This window comes from Muntiacus reevesi, chromosome 10 (genome assembly GCF_963930625.1).
Source record: "Muntiacus reevesi chromosome 10, mMunRee1.1, whole genome shotgun sequence".
Taxonomy (NCBI): Eukaryota; Metazoa; Chordata; class Mammalia; order Artiodactyla; family Cervidae; genus Muntiacus; species Muntiacus reevesi.
Window position 1 is genome coordinate 65,066,613 of NC_089258.1, and position 15,668 is coordinate 65,082,280.

Below are 15,668 nucleotides of genomic sequence, written 5' to 3' on the forward strand. Positions count from 1 at the left end.
TTAAAGAGACTCTCTCTCATTCAACAAATATTTATTGAGCACCTATTATGTGCCAAGTGCCCTTAGGCTCTGGGTACACATCAATGACTGAAACAGAATTTCAGCTGTCATGGAGCTTACATTCTACTGGTGAGAGGCAAATCACAGAGAATAAGTAAATTATATATTATGTGTATATTATTATGTTGGTAGGCATTAATAATAGGTACTGTGGGGGTGGGTATAAAACAGAGAAAAGAAAGAATACAGAACTGGTGGGAATAAGGAGAATGTGAGTGTCATTTGAAACAAGGTGGTCAGAGAAGGGCCCTCTGAGAAGGTGACATTTAAGTCAAGACATGAAGGGTGGAGTAGCAGCCTTATGGTTCCTTGGAGAAAGGGCTTTCTAAACAGAGAAAACAGTAAGTGCAAAGTCCTTTAAGTGAGAGCAACTTCAGGTCCCTTTTTCCCCCAGAGGCCTTTCTTTTATATATATGTACACACACACACACACACACACACACACACACACACACACACACACACACACACACACACATTTTTGGCTGGGCTAGGTCTTACTTGTAGCATGTGGAATCTATTTACCTGACTAGGGCTTGAACCTGGGCCCCCTGCATTGGGAGCACAGAGTCTTAGCCATTAGACCACCAGGCAGGTCCCCAAGGTTCTTTCTTAAGAAGCATCAAGGAGGCCAGTATATGAATGAGAGTGGCAAAGGAAAGGATATAGAAAAAAAGGTCAGAGAGGTAACAGAAGGAAGGACCTGATAGAATATTGAAGGGACTTTGGTTTTTACTCTAGGATAGAAAACCAATGGAGGATTTTCAGAGGAGTGATGTTAGTTGACTTTAATTCTGAAAGAGTCACTCTGACCACTAAACTAATAGACTCAAAGGGCACAAAAGTTGAAGGAAGGAAATTAGGAAGCTACTGGTACTACCCAGGCAAGAGATGATAGTGGCCTCGAACAAGTTGATCGCAAGGCAAGTGCTGAGACGGGGTTTGTTGTTGCTGTTGTTTAGTCACTAGTCCTGTCCAGTGCTTTTGCGACCCCATGAGAAAGCATAGGCCCGTCTGTCTGTGAGATTTCCCAGGCAAGAATCCTAGGGAGGGTTGCCATTTCCTTCTGCAGGGGTCTTCTCGACCCAGGGGTCAAACCTGTGTCTCCTGAGTTGGCAGGTGGATTCTTTGCCACTGAGCCACCTGGGAAGCCTGAGAAGGGACTTAGGTGTGGCTAAAGGTGGAGCCAACAAGGTTTACCGAAGCAGCACGTGGCTTCAGAAGACTACAAATCTGAAGTCCTGAAGACAATCCAGCATTTATTTCGTATCTGATCACTGTGCTCTGTGACTCAGAAAGGTACTTCTCCTCAGGGAGGCTAACAATCCAGTGGACAAGCTTGGATACACAAACAACTAAGTACAACTTCATAAGTAACAGAGTAAGTTCCGTAACACAAGTACAAACGAAGAACAGTGGAAGCCCAGAGCAAAGAACAATTCGTCAGCTTCAGGAAAAAGATACCCATTAGTGGATACCTTGAAATGTGACCTCAGGAGGTAGAGGAATGTTTACAAACACAACCTGCATTTGATAAGAACCTGGATTACTATCCATATGAATCCACTGCAAACTCAAGATTTACATCTGGGGCTGCCACTGATATCCAGCAATCCACAGTAAATCCAGCATCACAAAGCCAAGGACATGTTCATGAAAAGAGAATCAAACCAAATAGGCACGCTAAGCCCGCATGCAAAGTAATTGCCTTTTAACTTTTTATTAAAGGATAATATATACACAGAAATATGTATGTGTAATTGTAGAGGTTGGTAACAACACACCTGTTTATCCAGAAGCCACAGTGAGAAACAGAACATCGCCAGCTTTGCAGGAGATACCTCACATGCCCTTCAGGTCACACCACCACACACACCCAAGCTTCGTTTCCTTCCTCATAACATAGTCACGGGCTTCCCTGGTGACTCGGATGGTAAAGAGTCTGCCTCTAATGCAGGAGACCTGGTTCCATTCCTGGGTCAGGAAGATCCCCCGGAGAAGGGAATGGCAACCCCACTCCCGTGTTCTTGCCTGGAGAATTCCATGGACAGAGGAGCCTGGTGGGCTACAGTCCATGGGGTTGCAAAGAGTTGGACACAAGTGAGTGGCTAACTCACACACACAACATACTCACACAGTCTGCACTATTTTGTGTCCAGTTTGCCTCACTCAGGACCATGCTCCTGAGATGCGTCCGTTATTGCTGTGTGTAGCGGTTATGAGTTCTCGTTGCTCTGTGGCGTTCTGTTCTGTCGGTGTACAGTTGACCCTTGAACTACTTGGGTTTGAACTGTGCAGGAGTTTTGTCAGCAGCAAATATTACAACACTTCACTATCCTAGGTTGGTTGAATCCTCCGATGATGAACTAGGGATATGCAGGGCTGACTCTAAGTTACATGTGAATTTTTGACTGTATGAAGAGTTGGTACCACTAACCATATTGTTCAAAGGCGAACTGAACTACAATTTGTTATCTATTCTACTTTTGATGTGCATTTGGATGGTTTCCAGTTTGGAGCTATTACAGGTAATGCTGTTATGAATGTTCTAGTGCTTGTGTTTCGCTGAACAAGTGTGCACATTTCCATTTGATGTATATTTGGTAGAATTGCTGTATCACAGCTGATTAATACTACCAAATAGTTTTCCCAAATGTACCAACTTATCCTCCTGCAGTTTTTGAGAATTTCACTTGTTGCACGTCTAACGCTTGATATTTCCCATCTGTCTCATTTTGACCATTCTCGTGACAGACAGAGGATTGTGTTTTTCTTACTGATTTTTAGGAGTTCTTCATATCTTTTTGGATATAAAAACCATTACTAGATGTATACACAGTGAAAATTTTTCCCTCATTCTTTTTTTTTCTTTCATTCTCTTAAACTTTCTCATGATGAACAGATCTTAGTTTTAACATATCTATCATTTTTCTTTCATCATTAGTGGATTTTTTTTGTTGTTGTTGTTGTTTTTGCATTATCTATGAAGCCTGCCTACTTCCAGGTCAGAAAGAAGTTCTGTTTTTTTGTCTTAAAGCCATATTGTTTACTTTTCACTCTTAGACCTGCAATTCATGGAAATTATTTTTTTTAATTGATAAGGAATGAGACAAAATTTTTTTTCTGTATGGATATCCAAATGACTTAGAGCCATTTTACGAAACAGACAATTACTTTAACTTACTTGAGATGTTTTATATACACTGAAATAAGAAAGAATCAAATATATTTTATCATCTTAAATGTTTTCTATCATCTGAAATCTTAGTTTTAAGTGTGCGGGAAATGTGGGTGTGTGTGTGTGTGTTTGACAAACTCACATTTCCAGCAAATACTAGGGAGGAAATTAGAGAAGGAATAAGTTAATTTCACTGCTGTAAATCTATCCTACAGATATTAAATTGGAGTAGTTCCACTGTGATTCTGCATTTTCCATTCTGTCCAGAAACAGCATGTGGTTTTTACATGATTCTCAGTCCAAGAACCAGAATTTCTCCTGGTCACATTAATGATGGGAACAGCATCTGGAATATAAAATAGCAAAATGGAAGGGAATGTTGGCACTTTTACCCTAGACCACCACAATTTCATTTGCAGCCCCTGCTATCACTCTGTATTATTTCCTTCAAATTCCATTTGAAAGAGTGATTGCTTTGTAATTTATATTCCAATAAGCCTCGAAACCTCAAGTGCGTTACCACAACTCTCAGGCAGGAATTTGAGGGAAGGATGGTTGGAAGCTATTGCACTTATTAAATTCTATAAACAGTATACTAATTATGCTGACAGCTGCTATATTTAAATAATTTAAATGTGCATTTTAGTTTTTTATGGCTTCCCAGGTGGCTCATTGGTTAAGAATCCACCTGCACTACAGGAGACACAGGTTCGATCCTTGGGTCAGGAAGATGCCCTGGAGAAGGAAATGGCAACCCACTCCAGTATTCTTGCCTGGAAAATCCCATGAACAGAAGAGCCTGGCAGGCTACAGTCCATGGGGTCACAAAGAGTTGTACACGACTTAGCGACTAAGCAACAACAATGATAAAGACTGTGAAGATTTTTATTCCTCAAAGTAAACAGATGACACATAGAAAATTTAATGACATATCATCTAATAGCTAGCTCTTCTTATTAAAAAACTTTCAGAGAATAACAGGAAAGGTGGGAAATATATTTTGAATTTTCACGCAACCCAAGTATCCCACAAAATTTGTGTCTGAAACAAAATTTAAACTCAAAACCCTCAGAGTCAGTAGACTTAATTGCTAATATATCATTATCACATAAAAATGCTTTGTTCCACTCTGATACTCAACTAGAAGAAATAAAGTTTTTGAAGTTGTGGGAGAGTTAAGGATTTGAGCATTTAATAGGTATTATGGTTAGAGAGTATCATTAAATTCTTAGTTGTGCTTATTGTTAAGTCTTTTAAAACTTAAATTTAGCCTTTAGAGATGCACTTTGAAATATTTATGGATGATATGATATGATGTCATGGGTTTGCTTCACAATTAGCCACTCAGGTTGGGATGGACTGAGTGGGATTTGGACAAAACAAGTTGACAATGAATTGATTGATCCTTAAAGCTGAGTGCATAGAAATTGATTATATTGTTTTTCTCTATTTTTGTTTATTTTTGAAATTTCAAAATATTTTATTTCTGATATTCATTAATATTGCTGAGGCAGTAATCGTCCCCATTTTTTGTATTTTGCTTGGAGTACTATTTAATGCTTTTCCTGATCCTATTAATGTCTCTAATATATATACTTGTGTTCTGAAAATTGGGGTAGAGGGTTGCTGTTTCACTTTGGAAAGTTGTTCTATCTAATTTAAAAACAAAAATAACACAAAAGTACATGTATACATATGTTATGTATAAAATCACTTATTCATTTTTTTATATATGTATATATGTGCACATGGCTTCCTCCCAGGTGGCTCACTCGTAAAGAATCCATCTGCAGTCCTGGAGACTCTTGTTCAGTCCCTGGGTTGGGACGATCGGTCCCCTGGAACAGGAAGTGGCAACCCACCCCAGTATTCTTGTAGATTAATCCCGTGGACGGAGGAGCCTGGCAGGCTACAGTCCATGGGTTCACAAAGAGTCAGACACAACTGAGTGACTGAGCACGCATGCACATATATGTACATATACAACAAACGTGCACTAATACAATAGAAATGTTGATTCTGGTAATGGTTCAAGTAAGAATTCATTTTTGCAGGAAATAGAGTTTTTACTGAAGTATAGTTGATTTACAGTGTTGTATTTTTTCAGGTGAATGGCATAGTGATTCAGTATTTTTGCAGACTGTTTTCCATTATAGATTATTATACAATAATGGGTAAAACTCTATATACTAATTCACCACCAGTCTAAATGGGCAAAACTTTATTCTGTTCTTAAAGATCATGGAGAAATATTTGTATAAAATGCCTCCTTCAATTGTTTTAAGGTTGACTATTGTGTTAGTATGACTTCTTATTTCTGTGACAAAGCAAAATGAATTTATTGTTTGTATTAAAAAATTACCACAAGCTTTCAAAAACTCAGATCTATCACCTTTCAGTTCTGGAAGGCACAAGTCCAAAAGGGTCTCACTGGGCCCCATTCCAGGTGTTGGCAGGGCTGCCTTCCTTCTAGATGCTCAAGGGGAGAAACCTTGCCTTTTCTATCTTCTAGAGATTGTCCCACTTTCCTTAGCTCATGGTTCCTTCCTTCATCTTCAAAGTCTGCAACAGCCAGCAAATTCTTATACTTCTTCCTTCCAACTTCCTATCTCCCTTGTCCACATGTAAGGACCCTTGTGAGTACACTGGGCCCACCTGGATAATTCAGAGTAATGTTCCCATTTGAAGGTCAACAGATTAGTAAACTTAACTTCTATCTGTTTAATTCTCCCTTGCCAAGTGACATGACATCTCCATAGATTCCTAGGATTAGGACATGGAATTGGAGGTGGGAGAGGAAGGAAGCATTAGTTATTCTTCCTCCCCTGCTGTCTTTTCTATAACAAAGAAAGTGCTTATGTGTAGGCAATTGTTATCCTTCTCTTGGCAATTTAAAACTTACTCCATTTTTTTCCCCTAGAGGAAATGGAGAAAAAATGAAAAACAATTAAACTCTTTCTTCAGAAGCAATAAAACCAAACCAGGTCCTAACCTGATTGTAATATGTTTTACTTTTTATGAAATATAGTAAGGAATTCTGTATCCAGAAAAATAAGGCAGAGAAGTAGAAATATAATTTAACGACATAAGGTGCCGAGAAGTTTGAGTTTTACAGATTCATGTCTAAAAAGTGGGTAAGTTTATGCTCTACTCATAATAAGCATAAAAGCAATATGTAAGCATAAAAGCATAATAAGCATATAAAGCAATACAAACTGTAGGACTCTGTGTCTGTAACATTCTGTTGAAGACAAAATTATAAAAACGGAGAACAGATAAGTGCTTGCAGGGGTAGGAAAGAGGAAGGAGGGTGTGGCTTTAAGGGAGCAGCAGGAGAGAATTCACTTGTGGTGACAGGACAGTAGTGTATCTTGATGGTGGTGATGGCTTTAGGCATCTATACCTGCATGTAATGGAGGGTCAGAGAGTTACACACAAAGACTTTTTTTTAAATGAGGGCATGCAGAAGAAATTTGACTAAAGTCTGTAGTCTAATTAATTGTATTATGCCAGTCCATTTCCTGGTTTTGATTATGCACGTTGGGAAAGCTGAGTGATGTTTGTAACTATTTTTGCAACTTCTTGTGAGTCTATAATTATTTCGAACATATGTTGATTTTTTTTAATGTGTGTTTATAAAACAAGAGAGAAGTGAGAGTGTGGGCAGATGGTTAAAAGTTGAAGATAAGCACTTAAACATCTGTCGGCCATGTTTAAATTAGGAAAAGTGGACTTTATTTATGGTTTAACATTTGATGGAGACATGGACCAAATAAATTAATACAATATGGGTTCTCAAAATGCATTTTAATTCTTAAATCATTCCAGATCCCTAGTCTCATATGTACTTCAAATTCAGTATGCTAAAATAGTTCTATCCTTAATCCAGTAGCTAAAAGAAGAAAGTGTAATGTTGTTTGGTTTCTTTAGAAGCACCAAAAGTTAAGTCATCAGACTGGTCTGAAAAGAGACCCTGTGAAATGCTTCAATTTCCATCCTACATGAGCTCTGAGGGAATGGAGTGTATTCAGAAAGAGGTTCCCCTGCTGGTTTGCAAGAAGTCGAACCTCTGATGGGGACCTTTTTTTTGTAATGTTAAAATTTATTTTTAATTGAAGTACAGTTGACTTACAATATTACATTTGTTTCAGGTGTATGACATAGTGATTCAATATTTTTAAACATAAAATGCTCACCACTATAAGTCTAGTTACCATCTGTCACTGTACAAAGTTATTCCAATATTATTGACTATTTTCTATGCTGTATTACATCCCCGTGGCTTATTTATTTTATAACTGGAAGTTTGGACTCAATCTATGGGGACTTTTAAAAAAAGGATTCAAATCTTTATTCACTTTGAGATATTCAAGACAATTCCAGAAAGCATCTTTCAAAAATATGTCAGTTTTTCAAATATGTGTGTTTACTCAGAGTTCAAAACATTTCAAAACAATCATCCTAACTGTGCTGGGAAGAAATGCAGTCTCAGTGACCTCTAAACAGAAGGGAAAAAGGAAATATTTTATACAGACTGATAATTTTGGGGTGACCTGATGATGTGGGTCTGAAATTAAATAAGCAGCAACATCAATTTGACAATGCTGGAGAAGTAACAGAAATTAACAAGAGACAGGGAACTCAGAAAGAGAGTTATCTGGGGGTTGCTAAATCTGGGATTTGTTTGAATCTTGCAGTCTCTGAAAGATTCTGGGAGCTTATTCCTGTGTTCCTTTTGATAGAGGATTCGGAAACTCCTATTAGATCAGTTAAGCCACCAAACAATAGAATTTCCATTTTCTGATTTTTGCACACACACACACACACACACACACACACACACATGATCAGAAGTTTGTTCAAAATAGTATCTATTCCTAACCAACTGAAGTAAGGCAGGTTCAAATCCCTATTTTGTCACTTGCTGACTATGTGAGTTGGGGAAGTCTATAAAATAAACTGAGTCTAAATTGCATCATCTGTAGAAGAGAATTATAATAATGGTTGACATTTATTGAGGAATTGCTATTTTGCAACCCCAGATATAAATTCATTAAACAAATGGCCTCATTTAATCCTAGTATAACAGTAATACTAAAATACTACTTATCTCACAGGAAATTATTCTATGTGAGGAGTAAATGCACTCCTAAGTGTTAAAACCTCAGCCCTTTGTGTGTGGAACATACTTGATACTAAGTAACTATTGATTTCCTTCCCTTGTTTCTCTAATTCACATATTTTCTACAGCAGGGATTTAGGTTTGAAGAGCTGCTGGCCACACCCTGTTGGGGTCTCTGTTAATAAAGCTGAAAGTGTATTACTGAAATATTTGCCTAAGTGTCTTACAAGTCTAGGAACTTAACTCTTAAAATAAATAATTACATCTTTAACTCCCCAGACTCTATAAATTAAATATAAAAATAGCACCCCCAAATGATGTCTATAAAAAATACATTTTTCTCAAAAGCATGGCGCCATATAGACGAAGCATAATTATTGTTCTTGGTGGGTTGATGTTAATTAGGATCAGCTTTTTTATGGGGTGATTGCGTATAGATGTACTGGTCTTAGACTAACTCCTGAGCCTGTAAGCTAATCCTGAGCTCTGCTCTATGATGGACATAAACCTGCTCCCGAGGTCAGCCTTTCCTGTAGCTGTAGCACTAGGATTCATTCGGAATTTGCTTTAGACCCAAATTTCTTCCTTTCTCTCCTCCACAAAAGGTCCTCCTCTGGAGCATCACCTTCTCTAGAAACACTGACTTCCCTCAAGGAGTTTGAGCCTGAAAGTCATCATTAGCAGTGCCTTTTGGAAGGATTTAGTTAGATGTTTCATGCTAGACATTACAAAAAAAGCCTCTTTCTCCTGTATATGAACAATGTTTGAAGAGGAAATGGAGTACCTAGGGAAGCTCAGTGAATGCTCAGTCCCCACAGACTTATATCTATTAGAAACCTTAAAAAATATGAATTGAGGATAAGAATAAGCCTAGATCAGTTCAGCCTAATTGGCATAAATAATACCATTCTGGAAAACTTCACTTTGTTTTTGTTCAGTGGCTAACTTGTGTCCGACTCTTTGCGACCCCACTGACTATAGCATGCCAAGCTTCCCTGTGCTTCACTATCTCCAGCAGTTTGCCCAAACTCATGTCCGTTGAGTCAGAGATCCCATTCAAGCATCTCACCCTCTGTCGTCCCCTTCTCCTCCCACCTTCAATCTTTCCCAGCATTAGGGTCTTTTCCAATGAGTCAGCTCTTCACATCAGGTGGCCAAAGTATTGGAGTTTCAACTTCAGCATCAATCCTTCCAATGAATATTCAGGGCTGATTTCCTTTAGGATGGACTGGTTGGATCTCCTTGCAGTCCAAGGGAATCTGAAAAGTCTACTCCACACCACAGTTTGAAAGCATCAGTTCTTAGGTGCTCAGCCTTCTTTATGGTCCAGCCCTCACATCCATCTCTGCTTTTTAATATGCTGCCTACATTTGTCACAGCTTTTCTTCCAAGAAGCAATCGTCTTTTAATTTCATGGCTGTGCTTACTGTCCGCAGTGATTTTGGAGCCCAAGAAAATAAAGTCTGTCACTGTTTCTATTTTTTCCCCACCTGTTTGCCATGAAGTGATGGGACCAGATGCCATGATTTTCATTTTTTGAATATTGAGTTTTAAGTTAGCTTTTTTAACTCTCCTCTTGCACCTTCATCAAAAGCCTCTTTAGATCCTCTTCACTTTCTGTCATTAGAGTGGTAAATTTCACTTAGTCCTTTATAGAAACACTTGACACTCTGTTGGGAGAGATGATAATTTCATAGCAACTCCTTATTTCTTCCTTTCTTTCCTTCACCCTCAGTTGTAACTAGTGAGAATAGGGTATTCACTTTTTTGTCCGGACCACTGAAGGATTTCTAAATCTTTGATAAGAGTAGTAATTTTCTTCCACTGTTTCAGCAGCTTCTGAGATGGCTACCCATCAGTCCAGTTCACTCGCTCAGTCATGTCCAACTCTTTGCGACGCCTACAAACGGGTCTACAACAAAATGTACTACAACACGCCAGGCCTCCGTGTCCATCACCAACTCCCAGAATTTACTCAAACTCATGTCCATTGAGTCAGTGATGCCATCCAACCATCTCATCCTCTGTCATCCCCTTCTCCTCCTGCCGCCAATCTTTCCCAGCATCAGGGTCTTTTCAAATGAGTCACTTCTTTGCATCAGGTGGCCAAAGTATTGGAGTTTCAGCTTCAACATCAGTCCTTCCAATATTCAGGACTGATTTCCTTTAGGATGGACTGGTTGGATTTCCTTGCAGTCCAAGGGACTCTCAAGAGTCTTCTACAACACCACAGTTCAAAAGCATCAATTCTTTGGCACTCAGCTTTCTTTATAGTTCAACTCTCACACCCATACATGAATGTTTGGAGAAACCATAGCTTTGACCAAGACGGACCTTTGTTGGCAAAGCAATGTCTTTGTTTTTTAATATAGTGTCTAGATTGGTCATAACTTTTCTTCCAAGGAGAAGGCATCTTTTAATTTCATGGCTACAGACACCATCTGCAGTGATCTTGGAGCCCCCCCAAATAAGGGATTCTTACCCACAGTAGTAGATGTAATGGTCATCTGATGGCATGTTCTAATAACCAGTAAATAACAGTGAAATCAGTATACCCAGTAAGCGTTAAGTGAGTTGTATTTTGTAAGTCACAGAATTTCAGAGCTGTAGGAGCACTCAGGCACAAAGTGGTCTCTGTGGGTCTCACTCCTCTTGAGTGGTTTATGAAAGATTGTCTGTAGCTAATACCAGTAGACTTCATTTTTTTTTCAGCTTCTTCAGCATTACTGGTCAGGACATAGACCTGGATTACTGTGATATTGAATGGTTTGCCTTGGAAATGAACTGATGATCATTCTGTTGTGAATGAACAGAGATCATTCAGGCACTCTAAATGATTGTTTCCTCTAGCATTAGATGTCTGCAAAATAGGTAGTCTGCAATAAAGTATAGAGACATACTTTTAAAGTGGTCTTCTGGGATCACTAGCACATGCCCATTACGTCTCACTAACTCTCAAGTCATAATGCTTCTCGCAATTTATAACTGTGAAAGATTGCTTAATAACTTTTCTTCCCAGTGATAATGACTTTGTTTTAATTGAGACATTTTGCTGTGCTTGAATCCATCTGAGAACCACCTGCTCTTCAAATGTTAAGGAGCATGTAGAAATGCATCTGTCATACCTTTTAATCTATAAAGAGTTTTTAGTATATCAATAGCCCTGTCTAGCATGGCATGTCCTAATAACAATTGCAAAAATTAAAATTGTGTGCTAAATAAACTTGAAATCATCTTTACTGCATAAATCACAGAATTTTAGTGCTTAAGTGGTCTAAATCATGAAATGTTCTTCCATGTTCTTAATGTCTTGGGGAATTTGATGAAAGGCAATAATAACAATAGACTTTTAACGAAATACTGATTTAGACCACCTCTTTAATTTTTCAGAGAAGGCTACTGAAGTTCCACAGGATAAGATTTGACCAAAGCTACAAGCAAGTTCTAGAACCCAATTGTGAACTGAAATCTAGGTGCCCTGACACCTGACCAGTTGTGGTTTTTTATTAGTAAAAAGAACTGTTTATTTTTGCATCTCTACTAAAAGCCAGGCAATATTCCAAGATATTTTACACATATTAGCCCTTAAATTTAAAAGCAATAAACTCCTACAAGGTAGTGATTATTTCCCCATTTTACAAAAACACTCAAGTCTGAAGGATTAAGTAATTTTCCCAAGTTCTCTTAAGTAATTCAACAACAGAGCCAAGATTTAAACCCCTGTATATCCAAACTTCAAAGCAAAAAAAAAAAAAAGTGTTATATTCCACTGCTTTTCTTTCTAGTTCTTAGATATTAAAATATAAACATTCTGAAAACAGTGTCTCATCAGATGTAACTGATCTAGGAGAAACAAACACATCAAAACTTAAAAACAAATAGTGCTATTAGGTTCTAACCTTGAAGCATCTAGAAGTAAAGCCCCCAAATTTCCAAGTTCTACACGTCACATTTCCTCCTGACCCATAACATGATGAAGATAAAGATATATGGCTGTGCACTATTTCTGGACTAGTAATACACTTCACAGAAAATTCTAAATCTCATTTCCTATACCCATGACCTTTGCTACAATGCGAAGAGGAGTATGAGTTCCCCCTAACGTTATGACAATAAATCAGATGCTTCCATCCAGCAGTCATAAGTGCAGGGTCACCATCAGGAAAAACAGCCCTCTAATCTCCAAGCCCATTTCCTGACTGCTATGGGGGTTTGGGGGCATCCTTAGGAAAGTAGATAGAACAGCGAGGTCACTTCTGTGGTTGGCTCTCTGGCTGAAATAATGCCCATCAACAATTAGTTTGTTGTGGACTTCACTTTGAATTTGTAAAAGCAAATTTAAAACATCCAGTTCTTTACCTCTCCTTATTCCAAGAGGAAGATCAAAAGGAGGCTTATCATGACGGGAGAGGGTTTATTTCCATCTCAGAACAAAAGACAAAAGATTCTGTGTCCTTTCCTTTCCTTTGAGGTTCCTGTGTTCCTTTCCACTCCCTTTCCTGATTGGCAATAATATCCTGACCATTGGTCTATGTATTTTAAGCATAAAAATCAATTTCAGGGACTTGTCTCATTTATTTTCTTGATAGGTATAATAAAAATGGCACCGAGTTGCTGTTGGTAGTAAAAGACTTTTTTTTTTAAACCCTCTTACATTTTCCTTTCTGGCACCTGATGATACAGTGAACTGAAGTGGATCTGGGACAATACAGGTTAGAGGAGAGTTTCATCTGGGAAATAATACTGGCTTGGCCACCAATTAGAATTTTGGAAAACCATCTAATATTCATATTAGTAAGTTTCTTTATAGAGAAGCAGCTCTAAAAACTGTGCTGCTTTACTTAAGAAAAGCCTTAATGACACAGTTTTTATCTTAGATGTGACCTCTAAGAAATAAAAAATGAAGATTTGAGTTCAGCGTGGCAGCATTACTAGAAATGTTTTCACTGTGGCATAGAGAGGCTTTATTTGCAAGAATTAGTCTGATCCTCATTTTCAGATGCTGTATATCCCTTGGGGCAGAAAAAATGAAGAGAAAATATGAATTTGTTGTATTTTTTTAAAAAACAAAGTAAGACTCTACATGGACTAAGTAAAAGGTACTCAGTAATATTGTGAGTCATAAAAGACCAGATTGTTTGATTGTGTGATCTAAAAATAAGTTTAGTTTTTGCTTTTGTTTTAAATCATGATTTCATAAAATGCCCAGTTGGAGATTTGACAGCTAAAATAATCCACGCAGGTGATGCCATTTGCAAGACTGTATGGACTCAAGATATACTGTTTTGTGGGGCTCCTTCTAGAGTTAAGTCACTGATCCAATGGCAGTTGTCACAGAAGATGGTTTTCATAACTGCTGTGGCGAATTCTCACATAGCCACTCACGTGAAAAACTGTGCATTCCTTGGGGGCTGGACTCTGATTTTAGGCATCATCAATCAGGCCACAAATAACAGCGTCAAGACCCAGAAGATAAAATGTTTCCCCACTGAGAAGCCATTCAGTTTTAATCCATAATCCTCAGGGAAATGAGTGTAAGAACCCAGGTAAATCCAAAGGGAGCTATGGTCCAGGTCACACACATAATATGTGTAATTCTGTGTCATCAGAGTCGCTTACTAAAGAGTTCCCAAATCCCTAACATGAAGATTAAATTCTACTGCAACCTTTCAGAAAAAGTCTGAACCAATTAGTCTTAAGAACCTAGGAAATGTTAAGACAAAGGGCGGTTTGGCAAAGTCCGCTTCTGTTAGCTTTTCTATCTTTTACTCGCTTAACTCCCTTTTAAACCATTCTCCGAATTATCGTCTTGCTGAGTGTTTACCCTAAAATGTACACAGATTTCTTCCACTAGAAAAGGTCTTTTGTTCATTTCCTCTAGTTGTATAGTTCAGCTCACTTGGAGTCTGCTGATTTGTTCGTTCAGAACTCAATCCATTTTCATGGTTTTGTTTTCTTTGAAAGGAGATGAACTGGACACAATTTCTCTAACTTTCTTCATTCTCGTCATTTGGAAGTGGGTTGAGAGCTCAGGAAACCTGCCTCCTTTCTTGCCAGTTCTGACAAATAGGAATTCTCTCAAGAGCCACAGGGCAGCTAATTACCAGCACCCGCTGGACCCACCTGCCAGCCGCCACCTCCTTCCTCTCTCGTAGGCGGACCTGGTATGAGATAAGAAACCCTCGGCGGATTTTAAATGGCCAAACTCGCAATCAGAGGTGTGTCTGAGAAAAAATTAGTCAGCAGCCTCAAGTTGGCTTGTTTGATCAGTTTAAATAAGATGACTTAAACAGCAGAGAAATCAGATGCAAGGAGACTAGTTAATGGTCAGTGGTCCTAATGAAAAGTAATGATGTCCTGAATGAGGGTGGTCGCAAGGGCAATGGGAGATGCGCTGCAGAGGTAAGATGTGTTGGGCTTAATAGCTCATCAGCTGTGTGGGAAGAGAAGAACATGCAGGGGTGGGTGGTCAAAAAAAGATGCTGGGGCCTGAGCCTGTGTGACCTGTATGATATCATGCCATTAAGGAAAGACTGAGAGGAAAAATGGTCAGTTTAGTTAGTGCTCAGTTACTCTGCCGTGTTCAACTCTTTGCGGCCCCATAGACTTGAACCCGCCAGGCTCCTGTGTCCATGGAATTTTCCAGGCAAGAATACTGGAGTGGGTTGCCATTTTCCTTCCTCAGTTTAGTTGAGGGTATGTTATTGGACATGTGCTGTGAGATACAGAGATACGACTTCTTCCCAACCCTTGTAACTCACTTCCCACCTCTCAGAAGATTGCCCCAGCTCAGTGACATAATTAGGGATACAGTACCTAGCTGTACCACGAGGGGGGCGTCATAGCAGGGAACCTAGATTAAACACTTTTTTCTGGGTTAGCTTTCTGGACTTCTCTAATCATCTGAGTGACCCAGATGAGCCAATATAACGGTATGTGCTTAAGGAAATGGAACAAAGGAGGCCACTCATCCTACTTCCTGTCAAGCCACAAGACTGAGTGGGTAGAGAATCACTGCCACTCATGTGTGGTCAGCCCATTTAGCCAGGATAGGGGAAATCCACAGAGGTGTGGATGCTAATGGTTTCACTGGAACTTCCCAGTGCTTTGGCTATACTCTGAAGGAAAATGCAGTTGAAGTAGCAACTGTTTAATTTTCAGGAAGCCAGGTCAAATCTTCCTTTCCAAAAGAGCCATGGCAAACAGAAATCCTGGCCCTGGGTCCACTGTCACAACTACCTGTTCTGTGCCAACAGAACACTCATTCAGGGAGAAACCACTAGCTGGGTGTTGAAACTAAGTGCTCAG

At 38.9% G+C, this 15,668-nt stretch overlaps 1 protein-coding gene across 4 annotated transcripts in view; it reads left to right on the plus strand.

The window, feature by feature from the left end:
- DLC1 (DLC1 Rho GTPase activating protein) overlaps positions 1-15,668 on the plus strand; it is a 413,805-nt gene that overhangs the window by 318,439 nt on the left and 79,698 nt on the right. Inside the window, exon 6 of one of the 4 annotated variants that reach the window (XM_065947635.1) lies at positions 11,751-12,507. The exons of the other annotated variants lie outside the window; for them this stretch is intronic. Coding sequence (XP_065803707.1) covers positions 11,751-11,785 — 35 coding nt within the window. The 3' untranslated portion in view covers positions 11,786-12,507. Of the gene's footprint in view, positions 1-11,750; positions 12,508-15,668 lie in introns of those variants that run through there. 4 annotated transcript variants of the gene reach the window in all.